This window comes from Octopus sinensis, linkage group LG29, assembly GCF_006345805.1.
Source record: "Octopus sinensis linkage group LG29, ASM634580v1, whole genome shotgun sequence".
NCBI classification, from domain to species: domain Eukaryota; kingdom Metazoa; phylum Mollusca; class Cephalopoda; order Octopoda; family Octopodidae; genus Octopus; species Octopus sinensis.
Genome location: NC_043025.1, coordinates 8592476 through 8605076, shown reverse-complemented (window position 1 = coordinate 8605076; position 12601 = coordinate 8592476). Strand labels below are relative to the sequence as shown.

Genomic DNA, 12601 nt, shown 5'->3' with positions numbered 1-12601 from the left:
GAGAAAGCCCCCCCTCCTTCGATTGAGATGAAATCGTCACAGATAGAGCTTTTCAGAGTGACCCTGCAGCCGACGCTCTGGAGCAGGAGTGAAGAACAGCTCTTTCGAGAGGTTACACTTTCCGCTTATGATGTTGTGAGCAAGAATGAGATCACCACGGCGTCGTCGTTTTTCTAGAGAAATATGAAAGGCATCCTCACAATTTCTGTGTATCAATTCCACTCGCAAGGCATTGGTCAGCCAAGGACTATAATAGAAGACATTTGCCCAAGGTGTAGTACAGTAGGACTGACCCTGAAAGCATGTGGGTGCAAAGTGACCTTTTTAATCATACATCCATACCCTCTCTTTTTCTACTTGTTTCAGTCATTTGACTGTGGCCATGCTGGAGCACCGCCTTTTAGTCAAGCAAATCGACCCCCAGCACTTAGTCTTTATAAGCCTCGTACTTATTCTATCGGTCTCTTTTGCTGAACCGCTAAGTTATGGAGACGTAAACACACCAGCACCGGTTGTCAAGCGATGTTCGGGGGACAAACACAGACACACAAATATATACACACACATGCATATATATATATATATATATATATATATACACTCTCTCTACTCTTTTACTTGTTTCAGTCATTTGACTGTGGCCATGCTGGAGCACTGTCTTTAATCGAGCAAATCGACCCCGGGACTTATTCTTTTGTAAGCCCAGTACTTATTCTATCGGTCTCTTTTGCCGAACCGCTAAGTAATGGGGACATAAACACACCAGCATCGGTTGTCAAGCAATGCTAGGGGGACAAACACAGACGGACAAACACACATACGTATATATATATACGATACATACATATATATGATGAGCTTCTTTCAGTTTTCCATCTACCAAATCCATTCACAAGGCATTGGTTGGCCCGAGGCTATAGTAGAAGACATTTGCCCAAGGTGCCATGCAGTGGGACTGAACCCGGAACCATGTGGTTAGTAAACAAGCTACTTACCACATAGCCACTCCTGCGCCTATGTAATGTTTTTGTGAGTTCAAATATTTGTGTAACATGAAGGATGCTTGTATATGCCAGGTTTTACCTTTCTTCTTCTCACTGTCATCTCTGAGAAGAGTGTGTGTGTGTGTGTGTATGTGTGTGTGTGTATGTGTGTGTGTGGTGTGTGTATGTGTGTGTGTATGTGTGTGTGTGTGTGTGTGTTACACTTATCATGCTTTTGCTTCTCTCTTCTAAATTGTCAGATCCTACTTTGTGGAGTACAAGTTTCCAGTGGTGGCCGCTTCTAGGGACAAACACTCTGACAATACCATGGCAACAGAGGTCATCCGAGCACCATCAAAGGAAATTGAAGAAAACAGTGAGTCCTCTCTATATCATACACACACACACGCCCTTCCTTCCTTCTTGCTCACCTGGGGACGTAAACACACCAACACCGGTTGTCAAGCGATGTTCGGGGGACAAACACAGACACACAAACATAGACACACACATGCTATATATACATATATATATATATATATATATACATATATTATATATATATATATATACATATATACACACATATATACCATATATACGATGGCTTCTTTCAGTTTCTGTCTACCAAAATCCACTCGCAGGGCTTTGGTCAGCCCAGGCTATAGTAGAAGACACTTGCCCAAGATGCCGCGCAGTGGGACTGAACCCGGAACCATGTGGTTGGTAAGCAAGCTACTTACCACACAGCCACTCTTGACTGTGTGGTCATTGGGGTATTCGTTGATGACCCTCCCCAAGGTACCCCGTTATAGGATTGAGCCTGGGACTGTGTGGTTGGCAAGCAAACTTCTTAAGCGCATGCGTGCACACATACACACACACACACACATCCATCCTATCCCTTGACTGTGGGAGTCATTGGGGTATTTGTTGACGACCAAGTTTTGCCATTTCTCTTTGTCTTCTGTTGCCGTGTAGCACGTAGCCATTTTCAGATAATGGCGCCGAATTTGTGGTATATGGCAATATGACGTAATGTCATATTGCCGAAGAAATATCATTGTCGTTTTCCCATTGGTTGAAATAACTGCTCATATAGGAATTCTGAAAATTAGTTAACCCTTTTGTTAAGGGTTAAGAATTATTTCTCTATTATATATCTTAACCCTTTTGTTACAATATTTCTGCTGAGATGCTCTGTGTTTCTTTCAATTAATTTTAAGTATAACAAAGAATTTAGTAGAATAACTTAGTTATCATTAAGCTAGTGTTAGGAACATAAATTGTGACTAAGGTTTGGTGGGAGATTTTAATTGAGATGCTCTGTTTGGTGGGAGATTTTAATTTGAGATGCTCTGTCTTTCTTTCAATTATTTAAAAAATAACAGAGAATTTAGTAAAAGAACTTAGTTATCATTAAGCTAGTTTTAGGAACATAAATTGTGACTAAGGTTTGGTGGAATATTTTAATTCAAAACTTATGAAAACAAGACATTTGTACTACAGAGCCAGAGGTGGTTTCAGCCAGGTTGGTATCAAAAGGGTTAAGAATTATTTCTCTATTATATATCTTAACCCTTTTGTTACAATATTTCTGCTGAGATGCTCTGTGTTTCTTTCAATTAATTTTAAGTATAACAAAGAATTTAGTAGAATAACTTAGTTATCATTAAGCTAGTGTTAGGAACGTAAATTGTGACTAAGGTTTGGTGGAAGATTTTAATTCAGAACTTATGAAAACAAGACATTTTACCACAGAACCAGAGCCGGTTTTGGCCGGGTTGGTATCAAAAGGGTTAAGAATTATTTCTCTATTATATCTTAACCCTTTTGTTACAATATTTCTGCTGAGATGCTCTGTGTTTCTTTCAATTAATTTTAAGTATAACAAAGAATTTAGTAGAATAACTTAGTTATCATTAAGCTAGTGTTAGGAACGTAAATTGTGACTAAGGTTTGGTGGAAGATTTTAATTCAGAACTTTTGAAAACAAGACATTTTACCACAGAACCAGAGCCGGTTTTGGCCGGGTTGGTATCAAAAGGGTTAAGAATTATTTCTCTATTATATATCTTAACCCTTTTGTTACAATATTTCTGCTGAGATGCTCTGTGTTTCTTTCAATTAATTTTAAGTATAACAAAGAATTTAGTAGAATAACTTAGTTATCATTAAGCTAGTGTTAGGAACATAAATTGTGACTAAGGTTTGGTGGGAGATTTTAATTCAAAACTTATGAAAACAAGACATTTTACCACAGAACCAGAGCCGGTTTTGGCCGGGTTGGTATCAAAGGGTTAAGAATTATTTCTCTATTATATATCTTAACCCTTTGTTTAAATATTTCTGCTGAGATGCTCTGTGTTTCTTTCAATTAATTTTAAGTATAACAAAGAATTTAGTAGAATAACTTAGTTATCATTAAGCTAGTGTTAGGAACATAAATTGTGACTAAGGTTTGGTGGGAGATTTTAATTCAAAACTTATGAAAACAAGACATTTTACCACAGAACCAGAGCCGGTTTTGGCCGGGTTGGTATCAAAAGGGTTAAGAATTATTTCTCTATTATATATCTTAACCCTTTTGTTACAATATTTCTGCTGAGATGCTCTGTGTTTCTTTCAATTAATTTTAAGTATAACAAAGAATTTAGTAGAATAACTTAGTTATCATTAAGCTAGTGTTAGGAACGTAAATTGTGACTAAGGTTTGGTGGGAGATTTTAATTCAAAACTTATGAAAACAAGACATTTTACCACAGAACCAGAGCCGGGTTGGTATCAAAAGGGTTAAGAATTATTTCTCTATTATATATCTTAACCCTTTTGTTACAATATTTCTGCTGAGATGCTCTGTGTTTCTTTCAATTAATTTTAAGTATAACAAAGAATTTAGTAGAATAACTTAGTTATCATTAAGCTAGTGTTAGGAACGAAATTGTGACTAAGGTTGGGTGGAAGATTTTAATTCAGAACTTTTGAAAACAAGACATTTTACCACAGAACCAGAGCCGGTTTTGGCCGGTTGGTATCAAAAGGGTTAAGAATTATTTCTCTATTATATATCTTAACCCTTTGTTACAATATTCTGCTGAGATGCTCTGTGTTTCTTTCAATTAATTTTAAGTATAACAAAGAATTTAGTAGAATAACTTAGTTATCATTAAGCTAGTGTTAGGAACATAAATTGTGACTAAGGTTTGGTGGGAGATTTTAATTCAAAACTTATGAAAACAAGACATTTTTACCACAGAACCAGAGCCGGTTTTGGCCGGGTTGGTATCAAAAGGGTTAAGAATTATTTCTCTATTATATATCTTAACCCTTTTGTTACAATATTTCTGCTGAGATGCTCTGTGTTTCTTTCAATTAATTTTAAGTATAACAAAGAATTTAGTAGAATAACTTAGTTATCATTAAGCTAGTGTTAGGAACGTAAATTGTGACTAAGGTTTGGTGGAAGATTTTAATTCAGAACTTTTGAAAACAAGACATTTTACCACAGAACCAGAGCTGGTTTTGGCCGGGTTGGTATCAAAAGGGTTAAGAATTATTTCTCTATTATATATCTTAACCCTTTTGTTACAATATTTCTGCTGAGATGCTCTGTGTTTCTTTCAATTAATTTTAAGTATAACAAAGAATTTAGTAGAATAACTTAGTTATCATTAAGCTAGTGTTAGGAACATAAATTGTGACTAAGGTTTGGTGGGAGATTTTAATTCAAAACTTATGAAAACAAGACATTTTACCACAGAACCAGAGCCGGTTTTGCCGGTTGGTATCAAAAGGGTTAAGAATTATTTCTCTATTATATATCTTAACCCTTTTGTTACAATATTTCTGCTGAGATGCTCTGTGTTTCTTTCAATTAATTTTAAGTATAACAAAGAATTTAGTAGAATAACTTAGTTATCATTAAGCTAGTGTTAGGAACGTAAATTGTGACTAAGGTTTGGTGGAAGATTTTAATTCAGAACTTTTGAAAACAAGACATTTTACCACAGAACAGAGCCGGTTTTGGCCGGGTTGGTATCAAAAGGTTTAGAATTATTCTCTCTGTTATATATCTTAACCCTTTTGTTACAATATTTCTGCTGAGATGCTCTGTGTTTCTTTCAATTAATTTTAAATATAACAAAGAATTTAGTAGAATAACTTAGTTATCATTAAGCTAGTGTTAGGAACATAAATTGTGACTAAGGTTTGGTGGGAGATTTTAATTCAAAACTTATGAAAACAAGACATTTTACCACAGAACCAGAGCCGGTTTTGGCCGGGTTGGTATCAAAAGAATTAAAGAATATTTTTATGTGATTTCAATTCCTTAAATTCAAGTTGAGCAGTTATAAAAACCCTGTATTTTTGGGGAAAACTTTAGTGTTTGTGGGATGTAACTAAACTCCACGACACTCACTCCTTGGAGACATTCTCTTTTACTCTCTTTTACTTGTTTCAGTCATTTGACTGCGGCCATGCTGGAGCACCGTCTTTAGTCAAGCAATGCTAGGGGGACAAACACAGACACACAAACATGTACACACACACACACACACACATATATATATATATATGTATATATATATATATATATACATATATACGACAGGCTTCTTTCAGTTTCCGTCTACCAAATCCACTTACAAGGCATTGGTTGGCCCGGGGCTATAGCAGAAGACACTTGCCCAAGATGCCATGCAGTGGGACTGAACCCGGAACCATGTGGTTGGTTAGCAAGCTACTTACCACACAGCCACTCCTGCACCAAATAACATTGGTTATTTTTTTATGCCATGTCTATGATAAAAATCCAACAAGACGTGTTTGAATTGTTGAGATCTATATAGTTAGTATGAAGAATTAGTTAGTGTAAATTTTAAGGCATGATTCTCTACGACAAAATTACTTTACTTCAAATTGTATTATAAATATTAAAAATGCTAAATGTACGTAAATAGGCGCAGGAGTGGCTGTGTGGTAAGTAGCTTGCTAACTAACCACATGGTTCCGGGTTAAGTCCCACTGCCTGGCATCTTGGGCAAGTGTCTTCTACTATATCCCCGGGCTGACCAATGTCTTGTGAGTAGACTTGGTAGACGGAAACTGAAAGAAGCCCTTCGTATATATGTACCTTCGTGCCAGTGGCACGTAAAAAGCACCACCCAACTGTGACCATTGCCAGCGCTGCCCTGACTGGCCTCCGTGCTGGTGGCACGTAAAAAGCACCATCCGATCGTGGCCATTGCCAGCCTCGCCTGGCCCCCGTGCCGGTGGCACGTAAAAAGCACCATCCGTCCGTGGCCGTTTGCCATCCTTGTCTGGCACCTGTGCGGGTGGCACGTAAAAAGCACCCACTACACTCACGGAGTGGTTGGCATTAGGAAGGGCATCCAGCCGTAGAAACACTGCCAGATCAGACTGGAGCCTGGTGCAGCCTTCTGGCTTCCCAGACCCCAGTTGAACCGTCCAACCCATGCTAGCATGGAAAGCGGACACTAAATGATGATGATGATGATATATATATATATATATATATAGGTGTAGCAGTGGCTATGTCGTAAGTAGCTTGCTTATGAACCACATGGTTCCAGGTTCAGTCCCACTGCGTGGCACATTGGGCAAGTGTCTTCTACAATAACCTCGGGCTGACCAAAGCCTTGTGAGTGGATTTGGTAGACGGAAACTGAAAGAAGCCTGTCGTATATATGTATATGTGTGTGTGTGTGTATGTTTGTGTGTCTGTGTTTGTCCTCCTCCCAACATCGCTTGACAACCGATGCTGATGCGTTCACGCCCCCGTCACATAGCGGTTCAGCATAAGAGACCGATATAATAAGTACCGGGCTTGCAAAGAATAAGTCCCGGGGGTCGATTTGCTCGACTAAAAAGGCGGTGCTGCAGCATGGCCGCAGTCGAATGACTGGAAGAAATAACAGAGTAAAGAATAGAGCAAGAGTCTGTTTATTCCCTCGCCACCCCCCCCCGCCAGTTTCATTCACCCCACTCTCCTTCCTCTCTCTTTCTCTCTCTCTTTTTTTCCGTTTCAGCCATACTCTTCCACCACAGATCTGTGTTTCCTGTTCTCTTCGACCGAAAATCCATCGAGTGTTGGTGGAGGTCTTACTTGACCTTCAAACTCTTCTTCAGAGATGCTCAGCAAAGAACGGTAAGCTCGACTCTCCTCCCCCACTCCTCTCCCTCTCTCTCTCTCTCTGCACCTCATCCTCTTTCTCTTCCCTCCTCCAACCCTCTCTCCCCTTCCATCCTCTCTCTGTTTCACTCTCTACATCTCATCCTCTTTTTTCACCCTTCTCCAACCCTCTCCTCCTTCACTTTCTCTCTCTCTCTCTCTCTCTAACTCTGCATCTCATCCTCTTACTTCTCCCACCCTCTCTCCCTCTTCATCCTCTTTCTCCCACTCTTCCTCTCACTCTCACATCCTTTTTCTCCTCCCTTCTCCAACCCTCTCCCCTTCCCTCTCTCTCTCACTCTGTACCTCATCCTCTTTCTTCTCCCTTTTCCCACCCTCTCTCCCTTTTCATCCTCTCTTTCCCACTCTTCCTCTCACTCTAACTCCCTCTTTCTCCTCCCACTCTCACTCCTTCTTTCTCCTCCCACTCTCACTCCTTCTTTCTCCTCCCACTCTCACTCCTTCTTTCTCCTCCCACTCTCACTCCTTCTTTCTCCTCCCACTCCCACCCTCTACTCCTTCACTCTCTCTCTCACTCTGCACCTCATCCTCTTTTTTCTCCCCTCTCTCCCCCTCTCACTTTCACACTCTGTCCATTTTTCTTTTTTCTTTTTCCTTCATTTCTTGCTTCTTTCCTTCGTCCTCCTCCTCATTCTTCCCTGTCCCTCTCTCTCTCTCTCTCTCTCTTACGCTTCCTTCTTTTATTCCAGCCGACCCTTGTTGGTAGCTGCCAGTTATCCCTGAAGTCCGTCCTGAAGGCCAGCAGTCTCTGTCTCAATAAGTACCTCGCTGTATGCAAACCAGGGACCTCTTTGAAAGCTTCGAGACGACAAAGCACATCATCAAAGAAACTGCCTACCATTGGGGAGCTGAAGGTGAGTGGATAACCCCTCACCCCAACACACACACACACACACATACATACACATCATCACTACCACCGCCACAAACCTGTATGAGATCACTTAATGTGTTGGAAATAGCAGTCAAATTTCATTTGAATCACATATATAAAATCCTTAAAATCCTTAAAAACCCTTAAAAATGTTTTAGCCCGAAGGCCGCGGCTATGCTGGGGCACCACCGCTGAGATAGACTTCTTTCAGCTTTGGCCTTCCAGATCCTCTCACAAGGCTCTTTGGTTGTCCTGCGGCTATAGTAGAAGACACTTGGGACCGAACCTGAAACCATATGGTTGGGAAGCAAACTTCTTAACCACACAACCAAGCCTGCACTTATATCATCATCCTCATTATCTCCATCATCATCATTGTTTAACGTCTGCTTTCCATGCTGGCATGGGTTGGACGATTTGACATGGAACTGGTCAGCCGGGGACAGACATGTAAATGTATATATATATCACGTGATCATGTGACCAACCAGGCCATCAGATGTTGTTACACATTGCTGGTCACAATACGCTTCACATTGTTTTAGCCTTCAAATGATGCCACCCTGCTGGCTAAGCAAGCAGGCCAACAGAAGAAAGAGTGGGAGAAAGTTGTGGCGAAAGAGTACAGCAGGGATCACCACCACCCCCTGCCGGAGCCTCGTGGAGTTTTAGGTGTTTTCGCTCAATAAACACACACAATGCCCGGTCTGGGAATCGAAACCGCGATCCTCCAACCGCGAGTCCGCTGCCCTAACCATCGGGCCATTGCACCTCCACATATATATCATCATCATCATCATCATCATCGTTTAGCATCCGCTTTCCATGCTAGCATGGGTTGGACTGTTCAGCTGGGGTCTGGGAAGCCAGAAGGCTGCACCAGGCCCAGTCTGATCTGGCAATGTTTCTACGGCTGGATGCCCTTCCTAACGCCAACCACTCTGTGAGTGTAGTGGGTGCTTTTTACGTGCCACCGGCACAGGTGCTAGACGAGGCTGGCAAACGGCCACGATCGGATGGTGCTTTTTATGTGCCACCGACACGGGGGCCAGGCGAGGCTGGCAACAGCCACGATCGGATGGTACTTTTTACGTTCCACCAGCCCAGGTGCCAGACGAGGCTGGCAAACAGCCACGATCGGATGGTGCTTTTTATGTGCCACCGACACGGGGGCCAGGCGAGGCTGGCAAACAGCCACGATCGGATGGTGCTTTTTATGTGCCACCGACACGGGGGCCAAGCGAGGCTGGCAACAGCCACGATTTGGATGGTGCTTTTTACGTGCCACCGACACGGAGGCCAGTCGGGGTGGCGCTGGTAACGGCCATGATCGGATGGTTCTCTTATGTACCACCGGCACTGGTATCACAGCTGCAATTTCCATTGATGTTGATTGATATATATATATATATAATATATATATATATCTATATATATATATATATGTGTGTATAAATATAAAAGAGAGTGTAAACGGGGTTTAAAATTTACGACTGCTGTTTCGGTAGAATTTTATTGATGTATTCATAGATTACATCGTTACATAACTTTACTTTTGTGACCTGGTCATCACTGGTTTAAAACTGACCTATGTAACAAAATGAAATTTTTTTTGTCTTTGGTAAATAAGTGTTATTTCCTATTCGCTTCTATCTAGAAATCAAAGGAAATCGCTACTATTCCCTTCAAACATTGCTTTTCTAACCTGGACATCAATGTTTTCAAACTGGCCTATTTCCCATTACATTTCAGACAGATCGGCGCTGAAGCAGAAATATCATTATAGTAAATATTCTGCTCAAAAGTACAGATTTACTTGTCTTTGGTCAATAAATGTTATTTCCTATTTGCTCCTATCTAAAAATCAAAGGAAATGACTACTATTCACTTCAAACTTTCCTTTTGTGACTTAGACATCAATGTTTCAAAATAAACCTATTTTCCATTATATTTCAAACAAATTCAGCACTATAGCAGATATTCTGCTCAGTACCACAGATCTGTTTGTTGTCTTTGGCCAATAAATGTTATTTCCTATTTGCTTCTATCTAGAAATCAAAGGAAATGACTACTATTCCCTTCAAACTTTGCTTTTATCACTTGGACATCAGTGTTTTCAAACTGACCTATTTCCCATTACATTTCAGACAGATTCGGCGCTGAAGCAGAAATATCGTTATAGCAAATATTCTGCTGAATACCACAGATTTGCTTGTCTGTTGCTTGACGTTAACCACTTGAGCTTGTCCCTTAGTGGCTGATGATATGTGCATCTCTGATGATGAGCAGAAGTAGTGGGGGAGCATCATAGCCATGTGTTGAGAGGGATTCTTTGGGGCTTGAATGACTATCATAACAAAAGCAAAGTCTGAAGGAAATAATAGCCATTTGTCATACTTTCTGTGGGTCAGCAAATAGGAAATAACAGTTGCTACCCAAGGACGAAAATCTTGTTGTGCAGGAGTGGCTGTGTGGTAAGTAGCTTGCTTACAAACCACATGGTTCTGGGTTCAGTCCCACTGCGTGGCATCTTGGGCAAGTGTCTTCTGCTATAGCCCCGGGTCGACCAATGCCTTGTGAGTGGATTTGGTAGACGGAAACTGAAAGAAGCCCATCATATATATATATATATATATATATATATATATATGTGTGTGTCTGTGTTTGTCCCTCCAAGATCGCTTGACAACCGATGCTGGTGTGTTTACGTCCCCCATCACTTAGCGGTTCGGCAAAAGAGACCGATAGAATAAGTACTGGGCTTCCAAAGAATAAGTCCCAGGGTCGATTTGCCTGACTAAAGGCGGTGCTCCAACATGGCCACAGTCAAATGACTGAAACAAGTAAAAGAGAGAGTGTAATCCACCTCCTTCTGGTAAAATTTCGAACAGGTGAGATATCAAACAGTGTGAACTCCATGTTATCATACCTGGCCATTTCTGGCATCTTAGGTGTTGATGTGCCCAGGTTTGAACCCTTATAATTAATTTATATTAATTAAACGATGATGATGAGGATATATATCTTTTATCTTTTTCAGTCACTAGCAGTATCGCCCGGCGTTGCTCGGGTTTGTAAGGGAAATAACTATATTAGCATTTTTAGAGAGTTACTACCCTTATAAAACTGAGCAAAAATGCATTAAAAAAACGAAAAAAATAATGGTAAATTTTTTTTTAAATCGTAGACGCGCACTAATACCTAGAAGGGCTTGATATGAATCACGACTATAAGATACCCACTTTTGGTGAAACTGCACCGCAAAATGTGGGAGTAGTTAGGAATCTAAATCGGAGGAGACAGACTCTCACACAACTTCAGTTTTATATATAAAGATTAGATTGCGGTCATGCTGTAGGCACTGTCTTGAAATTTTAGTCGAATGAATCAACCCAGTACTTATTTTTTAAGCCTGGTACTTATTCTATTGGTATCTTTTGCCAAACCGCTAAGTCATGGGGATGCAAACACACCAACACTGGTTGTCAAGTGGTGGTGGTGGTAGGGAAACACAGACAGAAAGACACACACAGATATACATACATGTATATATATGTGACCGGCTTCTTTCAGTTTCCGTCTACCAAAGTCCACTCAGAAGGCTTTGGCCACCCCCGAAGTTATAGTAGAAAACACTTGCCCAAGGTGCCACACAGTGGGACTGAACCTGGAACCTTGTGGTTGGGAAGCAAGCTTCTTACCACACAGCCATGCCTGCTCCTTTAGAAAAAAATGGTTAGAGATTTCTGTACAGGTCATGTTAGATAAATAAAATACAGGTGAAAAGGTACAAAAACATTTCAACGTTATTGTGATATGTCTCAAGAGATTACAATAATTTTCTTATTGTTTTGAGTATTTTTACTTTTTTTTTTGTTTTTATGCTGGCATGCCTTTACTCAGATAAACAGCCTTGATATTTTGCTGGGTCTAAAGTCAGAGCTTTGGGATTTTGTCTGGGTCTCCTTGCAACTTTAGAGACACCTATGAACATTTAGCAAAAGTTTTGTACAAGCTACCAGACCATACTGAGTTACAAGTGATAGCTAAGAGTATATATATATAGATATATATATATATCGAAGTCGAAATCAAACTCGGTGACCGACATCCATTGCTAGTGAAGCACTAAAAGTACCATACGAGTAAGATTGTTGCCAGAGCAAGAAGCTGGCCTCTGTGCCGGTGGCACGTTAAGCACACCATTCAAGCGTGATCGTTACCTGTGTCGCCTTACTAGAACTTGTGCTGGTGGCATGTGAAATATTCGAACGAGGTCGTCGCCAGTTCCACTGGACTGGCTCCTGTGCAGGTGGCACGTAAAAAGCACCATTTGGACGTGGCCGTTGCCAGTACTGCCAAACTGGCCCTCGTGCCAGTGGCACATAAAAGTAACCACTATACTCTTGGAGTGGTTGGCGTTAGGAAGGGCATCCAGCTGTAGAAACTCTACCAGATCAGAATGGAGTCTGATGCAGCCATCTGGTTCGCCAGACCTCAGTCAAATCGTCCAACCCATGCTAGCACGGA

General features: G+C 40.8%; 1 protein-coding gene across 1 annotated transcript in view; it reads left to right on the top strand.

Annotated features, from left to right (window-relative positions):
- Positions 1 to 12601, top strand: part of LOC115226010 (C2 domain-containing protein 3-like) — a 163433-nt gene that overhangs the window by 42639 nt on the left and 108193 nt on the right. The window contains exons 14-16 of the mRNA XM_036514798.1: positions 1244 to 1359; positions 7034 to 7152; positions 7887 to 8055. Coding sequence (XP_036370691.1) covers positions 1244 to 1359; positions 7034 to 7152; positions 7887 to 8055 — 404 coding nt within the window. The remainder of the gene's footprint in view (positions 1 to 1243; positions 1360 to 7033; positions 7153 to 7886; positions 8056 to 12601) is intronic.